This window comes from Mauremys reevesii, linkage group 2 (genome assembly GCF_016161935.1).
Source record: "Mauremys reevesii isolate NIE-2019 linkage group 2, ASM1616193v1, whole genome shotgun sequence".
NCBI classification, from domain to species: domain Eukaryota; kingdom Metazoa; phylum Chordata; order Testudines; family Geoemydidae; genus Mauremys; species Mauremys reevesii.
Genome location: NC_052624.1, coordinates 31,179,230 through 31,192,188, shown reverse-complemented (window position 1 = coordinate 31,192,188; position 12,959 = coordinate 31,179,230). Strand labels below are relative to the sequence as shown.

Below are 12,959 nucleotides of genomic sequence, written 5' to 3'. Positions count from 1 at the left end.
ATCTCACAATTATTTTTTGTTCATAGATTGGAAGAGAAAAATAAGCTTTCCTAGTTCAGCTACCAGTCGGTTTCTTAAATTTTAATGAACTAGTCATTGAACTGAACTAGTGAAATAAACTGAAATTAGGAAAATATCTTTCTGCACCTGCAAGAAGGCTGTCAAAAGCTGGTTTATATGTGCTTAGCCGTTGACTTCCACCAGTTCAGTGGTTGTGACTTTCTTTAAAACTTTGGCCACAAACATGTCCTGCCTAATATTTTTTCTAATTTAAATGATTTTTATAGATTATCAAAATGTATTTAATTTGAAAAGAGTTCCATTTAAATGGAAATCAAATAAAAAAAAATAGCAATTCAGTTTTGTCCACCCTGTATTGTAAAATTAAAGCTACAGGTTATCTTGCTTGTTTTCCCTAACCCACTCTATTGTTTGCTGATGCCATTTAGTAGTGCTCTAAAGCCTCTTTCTTTGGCAATGCTGTTATTTTAGTTGGCGATGTTGACACAAATTCTCAGTGGGGCTCTGAAAGCCATTTTGGGTTTTCTCATTGAGCTCATCCTGTTAGGATATTGTCAGATTAGTAGCAACAAGTGGACTTGAAGATAAAAACAGTGTCCATATGTAATGATGTTGTGTCAAAAGAAGGAAATAGTACAAAACTTTGTCGTCACTGCATGTAATCATGGGGTAAGTAATCGTGTGGTAGCCAGCCCTGCTGCTGTGCGACCACATTGTTGATGATAGCAGGTTGCTGTCACACCCCTTATCTGCACTGGCTGTGACAAACAATACAGCTGTCTGAGCTTGTAATTTGGGATTCATGATGCCACAACTCACTGTCGCACTGTGCTCATATTCTTGGGTTGGTGTTGTGCAACTTGTTAGTTTACTGTTTGGATTGTTGAATGGCATGGTCTAGGCCCATGAAATTCATTTCCTGGCAGTAACCTAGTTGGTGTAGTGTTGTGTTGCTATGTGCTGGCCAAAGGTATGGATCCGCCTATCCCTAATTACCAGAGTCTAAAGCTACTGCTTTTTATGGAGGCAGTGATTTTTTTTCGTGTGCCTGCACCATCTGCTACCAGAAGACATTGGCAGGAGTTTCAAAGGCTATTTTGAGGCTAGAGAAGACAGAGGCAGCGAATTGCTGTTAGAAGTAGCATAGCAAGAGCAATTCCAGAGGACCATCTGGATGTGGAGGCGTGAACTGAGCAGGTATTGTTTGTAATGGCAGATGACCCCTACTCAGACCACTGCTTCTGGGCCAGGAATACAAACATTCGCTGGTGAGACCTTTTTGTGATGGAAACATGACATGACCAGCAGTGAGCCCAGAACTTTCACATGAAGACACATTCATGGAGCTGTGTGAGGACCTTGCCCTTGCAGAGAGCATGAGAGCCGGTAATGGTCCTGAATTGTGTTGCTCTTTGCCTTGTGAAAACTGACAACCTCAGACTGATACAGATCTGTTGGCAATCCATTTGGGTTTGGAAAATTTACAGGTAGTTCAGTGATCGTTGAAGTTTGCAAGGCACGTAATGATGTATTGTCCTCCAGGCTTGCCAAAATTGGAAATATTCCTGAAATAATTGCAGGGCTTGAATAGATGGGCTTCCTGAACTGCACAGGTATGATTGATTTGGACATATATACCCATCCACCATCGCAAGCAAGCAAGTATAGTAATAGGAAATGATACTACTACATCATTATGCAGGCTCTTGTGGATCTCCAGGGCATGTCCATGGATACCTACATCAGATGCACTGGCTGGGTTCATGATGCCAGGGTGTTCTAGAGATCTGGCCTGTTTTAACTTGGGCAAGCTGATACGTTGTCTCCCCCCTGCTCCTCTCCAGGAATGGACCAAAATCATATACAAAATAAACTGCCTGCACTGGTGGCATGGGGTCTGAACATACAGGTGTTTGGGATAGTGGTGAGTGCCTTTGAGTACAATTTTATGGCAGTTTATATTTTGGCCAGGATTTGTCCACAAACCTTTACACTTTTTAATGTTAGATGCTTTCATTAAAAAAAAAAAAAAAAGCTGCTGCCTTCAGCCACTGTGAAGTTCCAGTTTGCATTCTTTTTCTTTGCCTATACGCCATTTTGACGCATGATTGGAAAAGAGGGATGGGGTGGAAGATATTCAAGCATAATGGTGCTGCATCCACCCTTAACTGAAATCAAAATTAGGATTATAAAATAATGTATTTATTTTGTAATATTCTGCATAATAACAAAGATGACAACCTCCATCTTACTGGCCTGAGATTCTGAGTCCTTCATTACTTCCTCTGCCTGGGATGCCTGTACCATGTTGTGACTTCCTGGGATGTATAAGGGAACAGCTCCTGTAAATTGGGGCCAAGGTTGCCTCCCAGGCGAGGGCCACCTTCCTCTTTCAGTTCCTCTGCTTCATCTCCTTGATGGTTGTCCAGGAGAGGTTGGGTTGTATCTTCACAGACATGAAGGTTCCAGACTCCCTCCCACACTGGCTCTAGAGATGAAATGGGCTTCTCTGTTCATGAGGGTTCTCAACACATCATAAAATGGACAGGTTTTGGGGATTCTCACCAAATTTCTTATTTTTATTTCTGGCCTTCCAGTAGCTCATCTTGTGTCCCATTTATTTTTTCCCTGTCCTGCTGTCCCATCTGGTCAATCTCATGATCAACCAGCAGCTATTTAGATACGCCTTCGTACAGTGTGATATTTTTTCTCTGGTATTAAATGTGGATTTTTCTCACTTTAGCCCAAAGCTGCACCAAGATTCTGGTGTGTTCATATGGTCATGTGGCTGATACACTGGCTTAGGGGCTGCTATTCTGTTGTTTCAAACACCAGAGGTGGACAAGTATGGAGAAACTCCAGATAGGGTAGACCATGGATGCTGAGCAAAGGGATATGAAGATAGACCACTTCCAGTCATGGGTGAGAGCACCGGTAGATGGCAAAGTAATACATAGGAGTGGTGCCCAGTGAGTTTATGGAAAGGTATTGGAGGACCATGATATCTTGATTTGTTATGAGTGTTCACTTCATTAAACCTCGTAGTAGCAACACTCATTAAAAGCTGCCTTATGGCTTAGCGTGTGGTGGTGGCCTTGTGGCAGACATGGATGTGTGAAGGCATACCATACTAAGGAGGGAAACAGGCTGACCATAAGGTTAGCGTGCAGTGAAGACAAGGCCTGAGAATTTTTTTTTAAATATGCTAGAACAGTTATTTCACAAGTGTGAATAAAAATTTATTACTGTAACCTAAACTAGACGTGAATTAGCAGGTATGAGGACACATTATAGGAAAATACCCATTGGCTTGGTTAGAATACAGCTATAGAGAATTGTGCTGACTCTATAAAATACGTAGAACATTAGCTTTCTTTTCTGAGATAATGAATTTAAGAGTCTTCAAGAAGCTGGGCTGCATTGTGAGGTAATGATAAACCAATGTGCTGAAACTCTGGGATTTTCCAAAAGCTAAAAGGAAATGTTCTTTAACAAAGAACCTCACAAATGTGGTTTGTACAAGCTAACAAACACCTTGGTCAAAAGAGAGGAAATAACATGTTTTGTAGCTTGGTTGTACTTCTTGTTTCTAGTTTTTTTTATTAAATTAGGTCACTAAAACAGTGTGCTTCATCTTGACCTCTCTGTTTTTACATTACTGAAAAAATCTTGGAAATTACTGTACTACTTACTTGTATACAGTAGTGAGATTACAGCATTCATATATTTATCTAAGCAATTGCATTTCTAATTTCCCAGTTGTTAATCTGGAAAAAATGTAAGAGGGGCAAAGATAAAGTGATATTTTAAAATGTTTTCTTTTATTGAGTCCTAAAAACTACTTGCAATGTGTGTTTTTAAAATCTTTAGTCACAAACCATTCTTTGCAAGTGGTTCCAGTTGTCTTTCAGAAGTGTCCCAGAATCTTATGTCATTTTCAGAACTGGTAATTTACCTTCATCTTTTTTTGTATTAGAAAACAGGTCCCTTTTATATGGAATATCAGATGAAGAGAGTACCTTCTCAAAGAATAGCATCGCAGAGAATCCTCTCTGTGATTGGTGATTGCATTGACAACTTTGGCCCTGGCTGTGTGGGTGTGCAAAAGATACTCAATGCTCGCTGTCCATTGGTGAGATTTTCCCATCAACCAGCGGGGTTCCAGTGTGACCTGACAACTAACAATAGGTAATGAAATGGCAATAGCATTTAAAAAAATTTAAATAGGACAATAATATGTATGTGGAAAGCTATAATGAAAATTACTTATATACACTTCTCTGTGTGTCTGTTTATCAACAAATGATAAATTTGAGAAGTTTTTTTTCCTTTTCTACATGAGCCTAAAGCACGAAATATATTTGACAACTCTTTTAAAAATAAAACAAAACAAGCACCACATTTTCGAAGACTAATTTTGAGGACTAGTCTTATTTAATTTAGCAGTAAAAATACAGATTATAAATACTTTTTCTAAAACTAGAGACATAAAACTTACAATAATAGATGGATACAAAACAATATAATAAAATGGATATGAAATCAGAACAATATAATAAAATGGATATGAAATCAAGAACTTACGGTTTTTCATTAACTTTTCAATAACTTTTTTGGTTCTCTGTTGCTTTTAGGACTAGGCAATTGTATAATACCAACGTTAATTTATATTCCTGCATTAACCTGAAGTCTGATCAGTGAAAGGCAATTTGAAGTTGTCTTTTTCTTGGACTGAACACAAGCAAACAAAGAATTATTTTATATTAGCCTAGCATTCAAGATATATTGCCACCTAAGCAGTGCAAACAGGCAGTTGTTTTAAAGAGAAAGGAAGCGAGACTTGATGTTTCTGTACTTAATGCCTTTCGTGATGATGCCCAATAGGGGGAGTAGATTTCTTAAAAATAGCCCTATGGCCTGCCACTTCTCTTCCTAGTTTTGCTTTAATTTTTTGATTACATGTACCAAATAGCCACATGATTGCCAGTGAGGCATGTAAATGTTTTGTTTTTATTGATCATGGGTTGGGAGAGACCTGGTGTGCTGTAGAAGACACTGCAACAAGCTCCTGAGTTATGCCTGTAATTAATTTTGGTGTTCTCCTCTTTACTTTTCTGACTTTTCCTGAGACTGTTGCATCACCTACAGTATTTACTTGTGATATCTTGTACATTAGTGATAAAAGTGATTATACAAGAGAGGAAGAGGAGAATAGCAAAGCAAGAAACTACATTTAATCACTGACTATGGGCCAAAATTTAACTATACTGTGTGGGCAATATTGTTGTAGAACCAGATGAGGTTGTCTTCTCTTGGTAACTGCAAGACTTAGTGTCGTTTACAATTAATCAAATCTATCAGTTTTTAAAAAAAAGTATGCTTACTATTATTTGTATTACTGTAGCTAATAACTTCTTGAAAGCTTCCAACTGAAATCTGTTTCTTTACCATTTCCCTGCTGTCCATTGCACACTTGTTTATTTTAGTTACATTTCTTTTGACTTATGAGCTGCTGTTCTCTTTTATGCGTATAAAGGTACACACCCAAACCCATAAAACACAGGAATATGTCCAGTGACAATGGAACATTTGGAGAATTTAGTTGCCAAATTTTTGCAAATCTCTACTAAGTATGCGAACAGATTTTTCAAAAGTTTATAACTTTGGCCACATTTGGGTGATATTTCATGGGAACAGAAAAAAAGCACATCATTGACATAGTGCAAACCCCCTGCCAAATTTCAGGTCCCAACTCCAAAGCACAAAGGCACTAGAGATGCTTAGTGGAATGTGAATTTTAACATAGGCAAAACGTGTTTTTTCCCCTAGTCCTGTTCTGGGAAATGGCTGAGCCATTTTCGCTGAAACGTTCCAAAAAAATGTATCATAAGGCATACACCTGGCATGGAAAATTTCTGCCTGTTAGTTTGGCAACTGAAAACAGGATCTTAAAAATTGCCTACTACTGTAGTTTGTACGCCACTTAATTCTTTCACTGCATTATCATTTTTAAGTCAGAATTAAACACATACCCTTCCCTGCTCCTCCGATTCTTAACACATTCTACTTGTGGACACCCATGTGAAAAAGGGAGAATATGCTAACTGAAGTGTATATGTCGACTGATTTTTTTTTAATAGCATGATCGTAATCCCCCTTCCTTTTTTAACTGCGCATAAACTTTAGAGAAAAATTCCTTTGCATTTTTTTAATCTTGTACTCTGCTCAGAGGTGAATTTTTTTTTAAAGTTAACTGAGTACAATGTGTGCAATTATTGAAATTTTGACATGCTAAGGGTATGTCCACATTGCATTGTAAACCTGGGTCTGTGAGACCTGGACTTGTGGACTTTGTTTCCAAGCCTGCGCTTGAGCATCCACAGTGCATTGTAAATTTGGGGTCAGTATAGCTGAGAGCCAGGTCCAGTAATTGTAACACATCCATTCTGTGCTACGCAGACCTTCTGTCTTGGGTCTGCAGCTTAAGTTGCAGTCACCATGCAGAATGATAGGGCTTAGACCAGAGGTGGGCAAACTACAGCCCGGGGGCCGCATCCGGCCTTCCAGACGTTTTAATCCGTCCCTTGAGCTCCCACCGGGAAGTGGGGTCTGAGGCTTGCCCCGCTCAGGTGCTCCAGCTGGGGAGCGGGGTCGGGGTCTTGCTCCACTCCACATGGCTCCCAGAAGCAGTGGCACGTCCCCCCTCCGGCTCCTATGTGTAGGGGCAGCCAGGGGGTTCAGCATGCTGCCCCCACATCAAGTGCCACCCCTTGCAGCTCCTATTGGCCAGGAACCGCAGCCAATGGGAGCTGCAGTGGTGGCCCCTGCAGACAGAGCAGAGGGGGGAGTCAGAGGAGGGACATGCCACTGTTTCTGGGAGCTGCTTGAGATAAGCGCCACCCGGAGCCTGCCACCCTGACTTCTTCACGTGCCCCAAACCCCTGCCCCAACCCTGAATCCCCTCCCGCCTTCCGAACCCCTCGGTCCCAGACCGGAGCATCTTCCTGCACCCCCAGCCCCTCATCGCAAGCCCTCCCGCACCCCCACCCCCAATTTCATAAGCATTCATGGCCCGCCATACAATTTCCATACCCAGATGTGGCCCTTGGGCCAAAAAGTTTGCCCACCCCAGCTTAGACCTTAGTCATGGTGGGACTCTCTGACCCACTCCACTAGCAGGGTCCTAGAACTTTGGTCCTAAGTGCTTACTGACCAAAGCCAGGCAGATTTGGGTGTGGATGATAGGTGGGCTTGGGCTCAAATCTGAGTCAGAGCTTGGGTTTAGTGTGCAGTGTAGATATGCTCAATGAGGCTGTGGAACAAGCTAAGACTGCAAAGTGTGGTTCAGTAGTTTTGCATGTAGAAAGCTTCCCCCTCCTCTTTTGGTGCATATACAGATGGAGGAGGAATTGTCTTCACTTTTGCTTGTTTTAAAATAGCATAGAACATTGGGGCTAGTGTAAAGCACTTCAGCACAGTCTAAATTTTAAAAGAAAAGTAACTTTTCTACTCCCAGAATCTGACTTAGACTTTACGAAGCTTATGTTTGTCCTTTTGAGGTGGTGCTGCATAATCTAGAGGAGTACGTGCAATGCTGGGAGCGAGTAACTCGTGTATCCGTACCTGCCACTTGTGGTATTAATAGTTTGCTTTTAAAAAAAACTTTACACTGGGCTGTCATAAACTTGGGGATGTTTCACTTTAAACCTTCATAATTTGAAAACGGCTGAATTGACTTTCTTCAAATGTGGCTTGTTTTGTAGATCTCACTGAGACTTAGTAGATCTCATTGAGATTAAGGTCTTTAGATTTTACTTGATTTTTGAATGCATTGTATTGTAACCCTTTGTATCCAAGGTTATCTAAGAAATTCCAGATTGTATTTGGTTTTGTATTAGATAATTTATGACAGATGTTGTCTATTAAGATACTCAGAAGCATAAGAGTCTCATTTAAGTCTGCACTTTCAAAGTTAATTTTGCATTTTCTGACTCTGGAATGCTTTATTTCTCCTTTTGTAAGTTTGTGTTAATTTTTTTATGGACATTTTACACAATGCAAATTCCACTTCTAAAGCGTATTGATAGTATTTCTCTTCCACTTTACTTAAGTCTCTAATTATAGGGCCATCCAGAACTTCATCTTAGACATTTTCAGGTGTTCTCTCCTACTCTTATATCATAATCAACAATTTGGAAAAAAGATCCTCTTTCTTTATAATTATTACGTCTTAGAGCAGCATGAGTTATGGTTACATTTGACAGTTGGTGATTCTCTTTAATATTTACAATTTGGTCCTTGGACTTGTGTCTCACAGAGTTGCCATGAGAAGTTCAGAACTCCTTTATATATATGGTAGCCTTGACTCACGTGTAAGAGCTCTTGTGTTCAGTGTGCGGTGCTGGGCCCGTGTACATGGCATCACAAGTACCATTCCCGGTCCCTGGATTACGAACTTCTCTCTAACAATGATGGCCTTGTTTTTCCTTCAAAAGAGAACACCACCTATCATTCCAACACTAGACCAACTTAAAGATCTAGCAGGTAAGAACATTTCCATTTTGGAGAAGGACTGAACTAGCTCTCATGTGTTTTCTCTCCACTCTGGTTTCATTGAATTTAGTGTGAATCGCAATCACTTTTGATGGTCCAAAATAATCTTGCAAATGCCATATATTTGAGAGAACATCCAAGTCGTTGAACATTGGTACTGATTCACTGTTGCAAGGTGAATATTTTGGAGAATCAGAGACTTTGATTTTGCCTTTAAAATAAATTTTCCAGTCACAATATTAAATTCCATTGACAACATTAATTTGATACTAAATTATTCATTTAATCCCAGTAGGAGAGCTGCAGTACTTATAGAAAAGCTTTATTTTTCTGGCTCAGAGAGTGGGATTGTTCTGTGCATTAGGCAATTAAAAGTCAGCATTTTCTTAAAAGTCCAGGTTGTTGTTTCTTCTGGTTTGTTGATCTTCTGTTCCTCAATAAATTAACCATAAACTACCATGTAATATTATCTTTTCACTGTCATTTGGTGTGATATGTTATTTTGTAGTCATCAACTTTGACATCAATATCAAACTTTTAAAGATATTAAAAGCAAAAGAGATATTTCTGACTGATAGCTTTTACCGAAGAGGGCTCAGCGACTTGCAAATAATTCTCACAATGTCCCTGTGAGGTAGCTTTTACTCATTTTATAGATGGGTAAATGGATTAAGTTTTGCCCGAGATCAAAGAAGGTATGCCAGTGAAAAAGTGCGGAATAGAATCCAAGAGGCCTGACTCACCAGTCATCTGTTCTAACCTTTAGATGTGCTCCCTCCCAGGCTTTGAAGTGGAGAATAAAGGCTAAGGTGCATGCTGAATTTTAGTAGTTTTGAAGTAAAAACAACTTTTAAAAGCTTTCAAAATCAGTTTACCAACAAGCTTTATTTTTTAATTCCCTTTGAAATTTCGAATGTGGAAATTTGAAATGTTACAAGAAAAATCCCAATGCACTGTGGTAAGTATCCGAGAGGAAGGATACGATCATGCAACCCTTCCTTGTGTCTGTAACCCCACTGATTTGTGATGGTACAGGCCATAAGTAGGGCCTCCTTGTGTAAGTGTCTTAGTGGCTGATTTTCAAAGGAACAAATAGGAGTCATGCACGTACCCATTTGTGCTTTTAAAAATCTCCTGTTTACTCCTAAGCACTTTCCCTCCCCCATCCACAAATTTAAACCATTTAAATCTTTAACTAATTTAATTGTAAAAAGTAATTTACCTTCTGTACGCACTTGCACTGATTTAAGGTACTGCTTTCTTTTTGAAGAGGATGTCTGAGTAATTCTTAATAAATATGGGGGACTTTTTTTTTTAAACAGTATATCACATTTAAACACATTATTCATAACTTGTCATTTCAGAAGCAGAAGATAAGCATATAGTCGAAGGTCATGACTGTACCTTTGCTAGCAATCTAAACAAAATTAAGCCTACAGAAAATACAGAAACATTGGGTAAGTGGATCTTCATTCAGTGGTTTTTCCATTTCTGTGAGAACCATATCACTTTCCTTATTTTACCTTTTTCCTTTCAGATGTGCTGCTGAGTGACTTCTTTGAATATTTTGGGAATTTTTCTTTCAACAAGAACTCTATAAATATTCGAAAGGTAAATGCATTTTAATCTCTTCCCATTACTCTTTAACTGTCACAGATCTCACTATATGAGAGAGGTAGAAATATGCAATACTGCATAAAGGGCCAAATTCTGCTGCCCTTATCCATTTATCCTACTAATTAATACATGACTAACTGTCTAATGTACATTTCTTCATAATTATAAAAAAATAATTTTCTTATCACTTTCCTTATTTTACCAGTGACAGTTAAGTGTTTTGTGTCTACTTAGGAACCTATACTGGCACATGCATTTCTTCATGTAATTCATTCAGCACAGTTGTTTGCAATGTTTACAGGACTCCCTAACCATGTTTATGTAACTGGCTTAACCAGCCCTGTTTTACTAGCTCTTTGTGAGGTAGGAGATCCCAGAGTATATTGTCTCATGTGCTGCTATGTGGGTGTACCCTTTGGGCACTCAATTTCCTGCTCACGCACTAGGAGATACCTACCCAGATTTTCGCAGAAGACACTGGCACAAACACTGCTGGATGTCATGGTATGTGTGGACTTATTGGTTGGTTGAAATGGCAGAGAAGTTATTTTGCAGATACAACTGAACATTGTTAACTTGTGACTAATTAAGATAACCCTTTTTTAGAATTTGCATAAATCTAAATAAATAAGATGGCCATGCTCCAAACTGCTTACCTAGATCACATTTAAAGGTTGCTATGTGGATTGGGCCTTCAGCTCATCTATGTTGTTGCTTTCTGTTACATGTATAAGGACTCCCTTGCCTCTTTCTTTCAAATAAGAGAATTTGTTGTTTGCATGTTACCTATTACCTATGTGCAATAGGGTAAAATAGACAGGTAAGGGTTAAGGGCTACCTTCCTGTCCCATGAACCAGCAAGTGATTTAAAGGAAGGGTATGTTCTCCTTTCAGTACTGAGAGAGCCAAAGGAGAAGCCTTCAAGGACTGCAGGGCATGGTTGGCAGGAGAATTGCTTGGTTTTGGTGTTACTCATGAGTTTTCTGTTAACCAATAAATTGTGTCCTAAGGCAAGGACCTGAAACAGACTCTGGCATGGCATTGGTTCCTTCCTTAGTTTGTGAGAGAGCCCATGAGCTTTGCACCACAGTGTGCAGCAGTTGGTGTTGCCCAGACAGCTCACAAGAGCATTTTATAATAGTGAAAAGGCACTCGGGAATACCGATTTAAAAATACACTTCAGTTTCGACAACATGCCCAGCATTGTAGAAAATACAAGAAGGCAGACCCTGCTGTGAAAAGCTTCAAATCTGAGAGAGATGTGCAAAAGGCAGGAGGCACTGGGGGAAATCCAGGGGAGGAAATAACTTACCGCTTTTAAAAAAATTATTAACTCTTTAATGGGCATTATGAAAGAATGGAGTGTTTTGGAGGGATTTTTGTAGCCATGTTGGCTTAACAAATGGAGCCATAGAAATCATTCCATGCATGAATGACACCATGGGAGAAGGTATTCATTCCATGCATACAGGGCACAACGGAGACAACAGTGGAAGGCTGAAACTTGTCTTGCTGGTGTAGAAGAGAGAATGGGAGAATTGCATCAGAGACAAAGTCTGAGATGTGGAGATGTGCATTGCCTTGAAGGAGATGAGACATTTAAACGTGCTATGGTGAACAAGACGTAGCCATTGAAAGGGCACAAAGAGTGGGAATGACATGGTCAGATTGACAGGCTAATTAAGTTGATGAACATCTACTTTCCTTTTTATGAAAGGAATTCCTTATTAGGTCAAAGGACCTTTGCAATCAAGTGATAATATTTAATATTGCTGTAATAACTTAGCTGAACTGTTCTATTTGCTGTATGTATAATACCCATGTGAAATATTTGTCTTTCCTATCTTTAAAATATCTGCAGGGAAAGGAGCAAAATAAGCCTGAGCCTTCTCCTCTCTACATCCAAAACCCCTTTGAACAGGCCCTCAATATCAGCAAGAATGTCAATCAAAGCCAGCTGGATAGATTTGTAGCTTTGGCCAGAGAGTGTGCCTGGATTTTACAGCAGGAAGATAAAGGTCATTCTTCATTGAATAATAGCCAGCCTTGGGGACTGGCAGCCCTACTGCTACCATCTGTAGCAAGTAACTGTATCAAGGGCAAGAAGAGAAGGAAGGGACCGGCGGCAAGTGAACGAATCAAAAGCCTGTTGGACTCTTTGAAGATGAATAATGCAAACAGTTTGGTGAACAATGGTGGGAAAAGGACCTTTAGCAATCAAACACGGTAGCTGCTACTCTGTTGTGAGAATTGCTTGTGGTAATAATTGGAAGAACATTACTTGAACTTAATTTCTACTTGAGGTGAGATGGAGAAAATTACCTCCTACTTCCACTGTCCTAAACCTTGTGCAGGACTATTTAGTTTCTCTGGGCATTATCTCCTCTAAAGCCCTCCTCACTCTTCCACCTGACCTATGGATGAAGACCATCCAGACATCAGCTTTCATATCCACCTTCTTAGAAGCAGCCTTATTCTGGGTACAGTTCAAAAAAGCAAAATAGATTGGGCCTGGGAAAAGGTCTTCCGGAATCCTGTCAGCTAATGGACAAACAGTGCTAAGCAAAGGAAGTGTCAGAAGCAACTTCTTTCCAATGAAATCATGGCTTAAAAGATGATGCAATGCTAGTGCAACCCCCACCCCCACACACACACATCAATGCACTAGAAACTATTTTAAGTCAAAGTACTTGTATGCCTTTTGTAACCGTTTTTCACACATGTAAACAGTGCAAGATATAATAAAACGACTGGAACTTGTTAGTATA

General features: G+C 39.6%; 1 protein-coding gene across 2 annotated transcripts in view; it reads left to right on the top strand.

Moving 5' to 3' along the window:
- LOC120397004 (mitochondrial poly(A) polymerase) overlaps positions 1–12,959 on the top strand; it is a 23,190-nt gene extending 10,231 nt beyond the window's left edge. For both annotated transcript variants that reach the window (XM_039522345.1, XM_039522343.1), the window contains exons 5-9: positions 3,998–4,209; positions 8,339–8,565; positions 9,939–10,031; positions 10,112–10,185; positions 12,053–12,959. In XM_039522345.1, the coding sequence (XP_039378279.1) occupies positions 3,998–4,209; positions 8,339–8,565; positions 9,939–10,031; positions 10,112–10,185; positions 12,053–12,421 (975 nt within the window). In that variant the 3' untranslated portion in view covers positions 12,422–12,959. The remainder of the gene's footprint in view (positions 1–3,997; positions 4,210–8,338; positions 8,566–9,938; positions 10,032–10,111; positions 10,186–12,052) is intronic.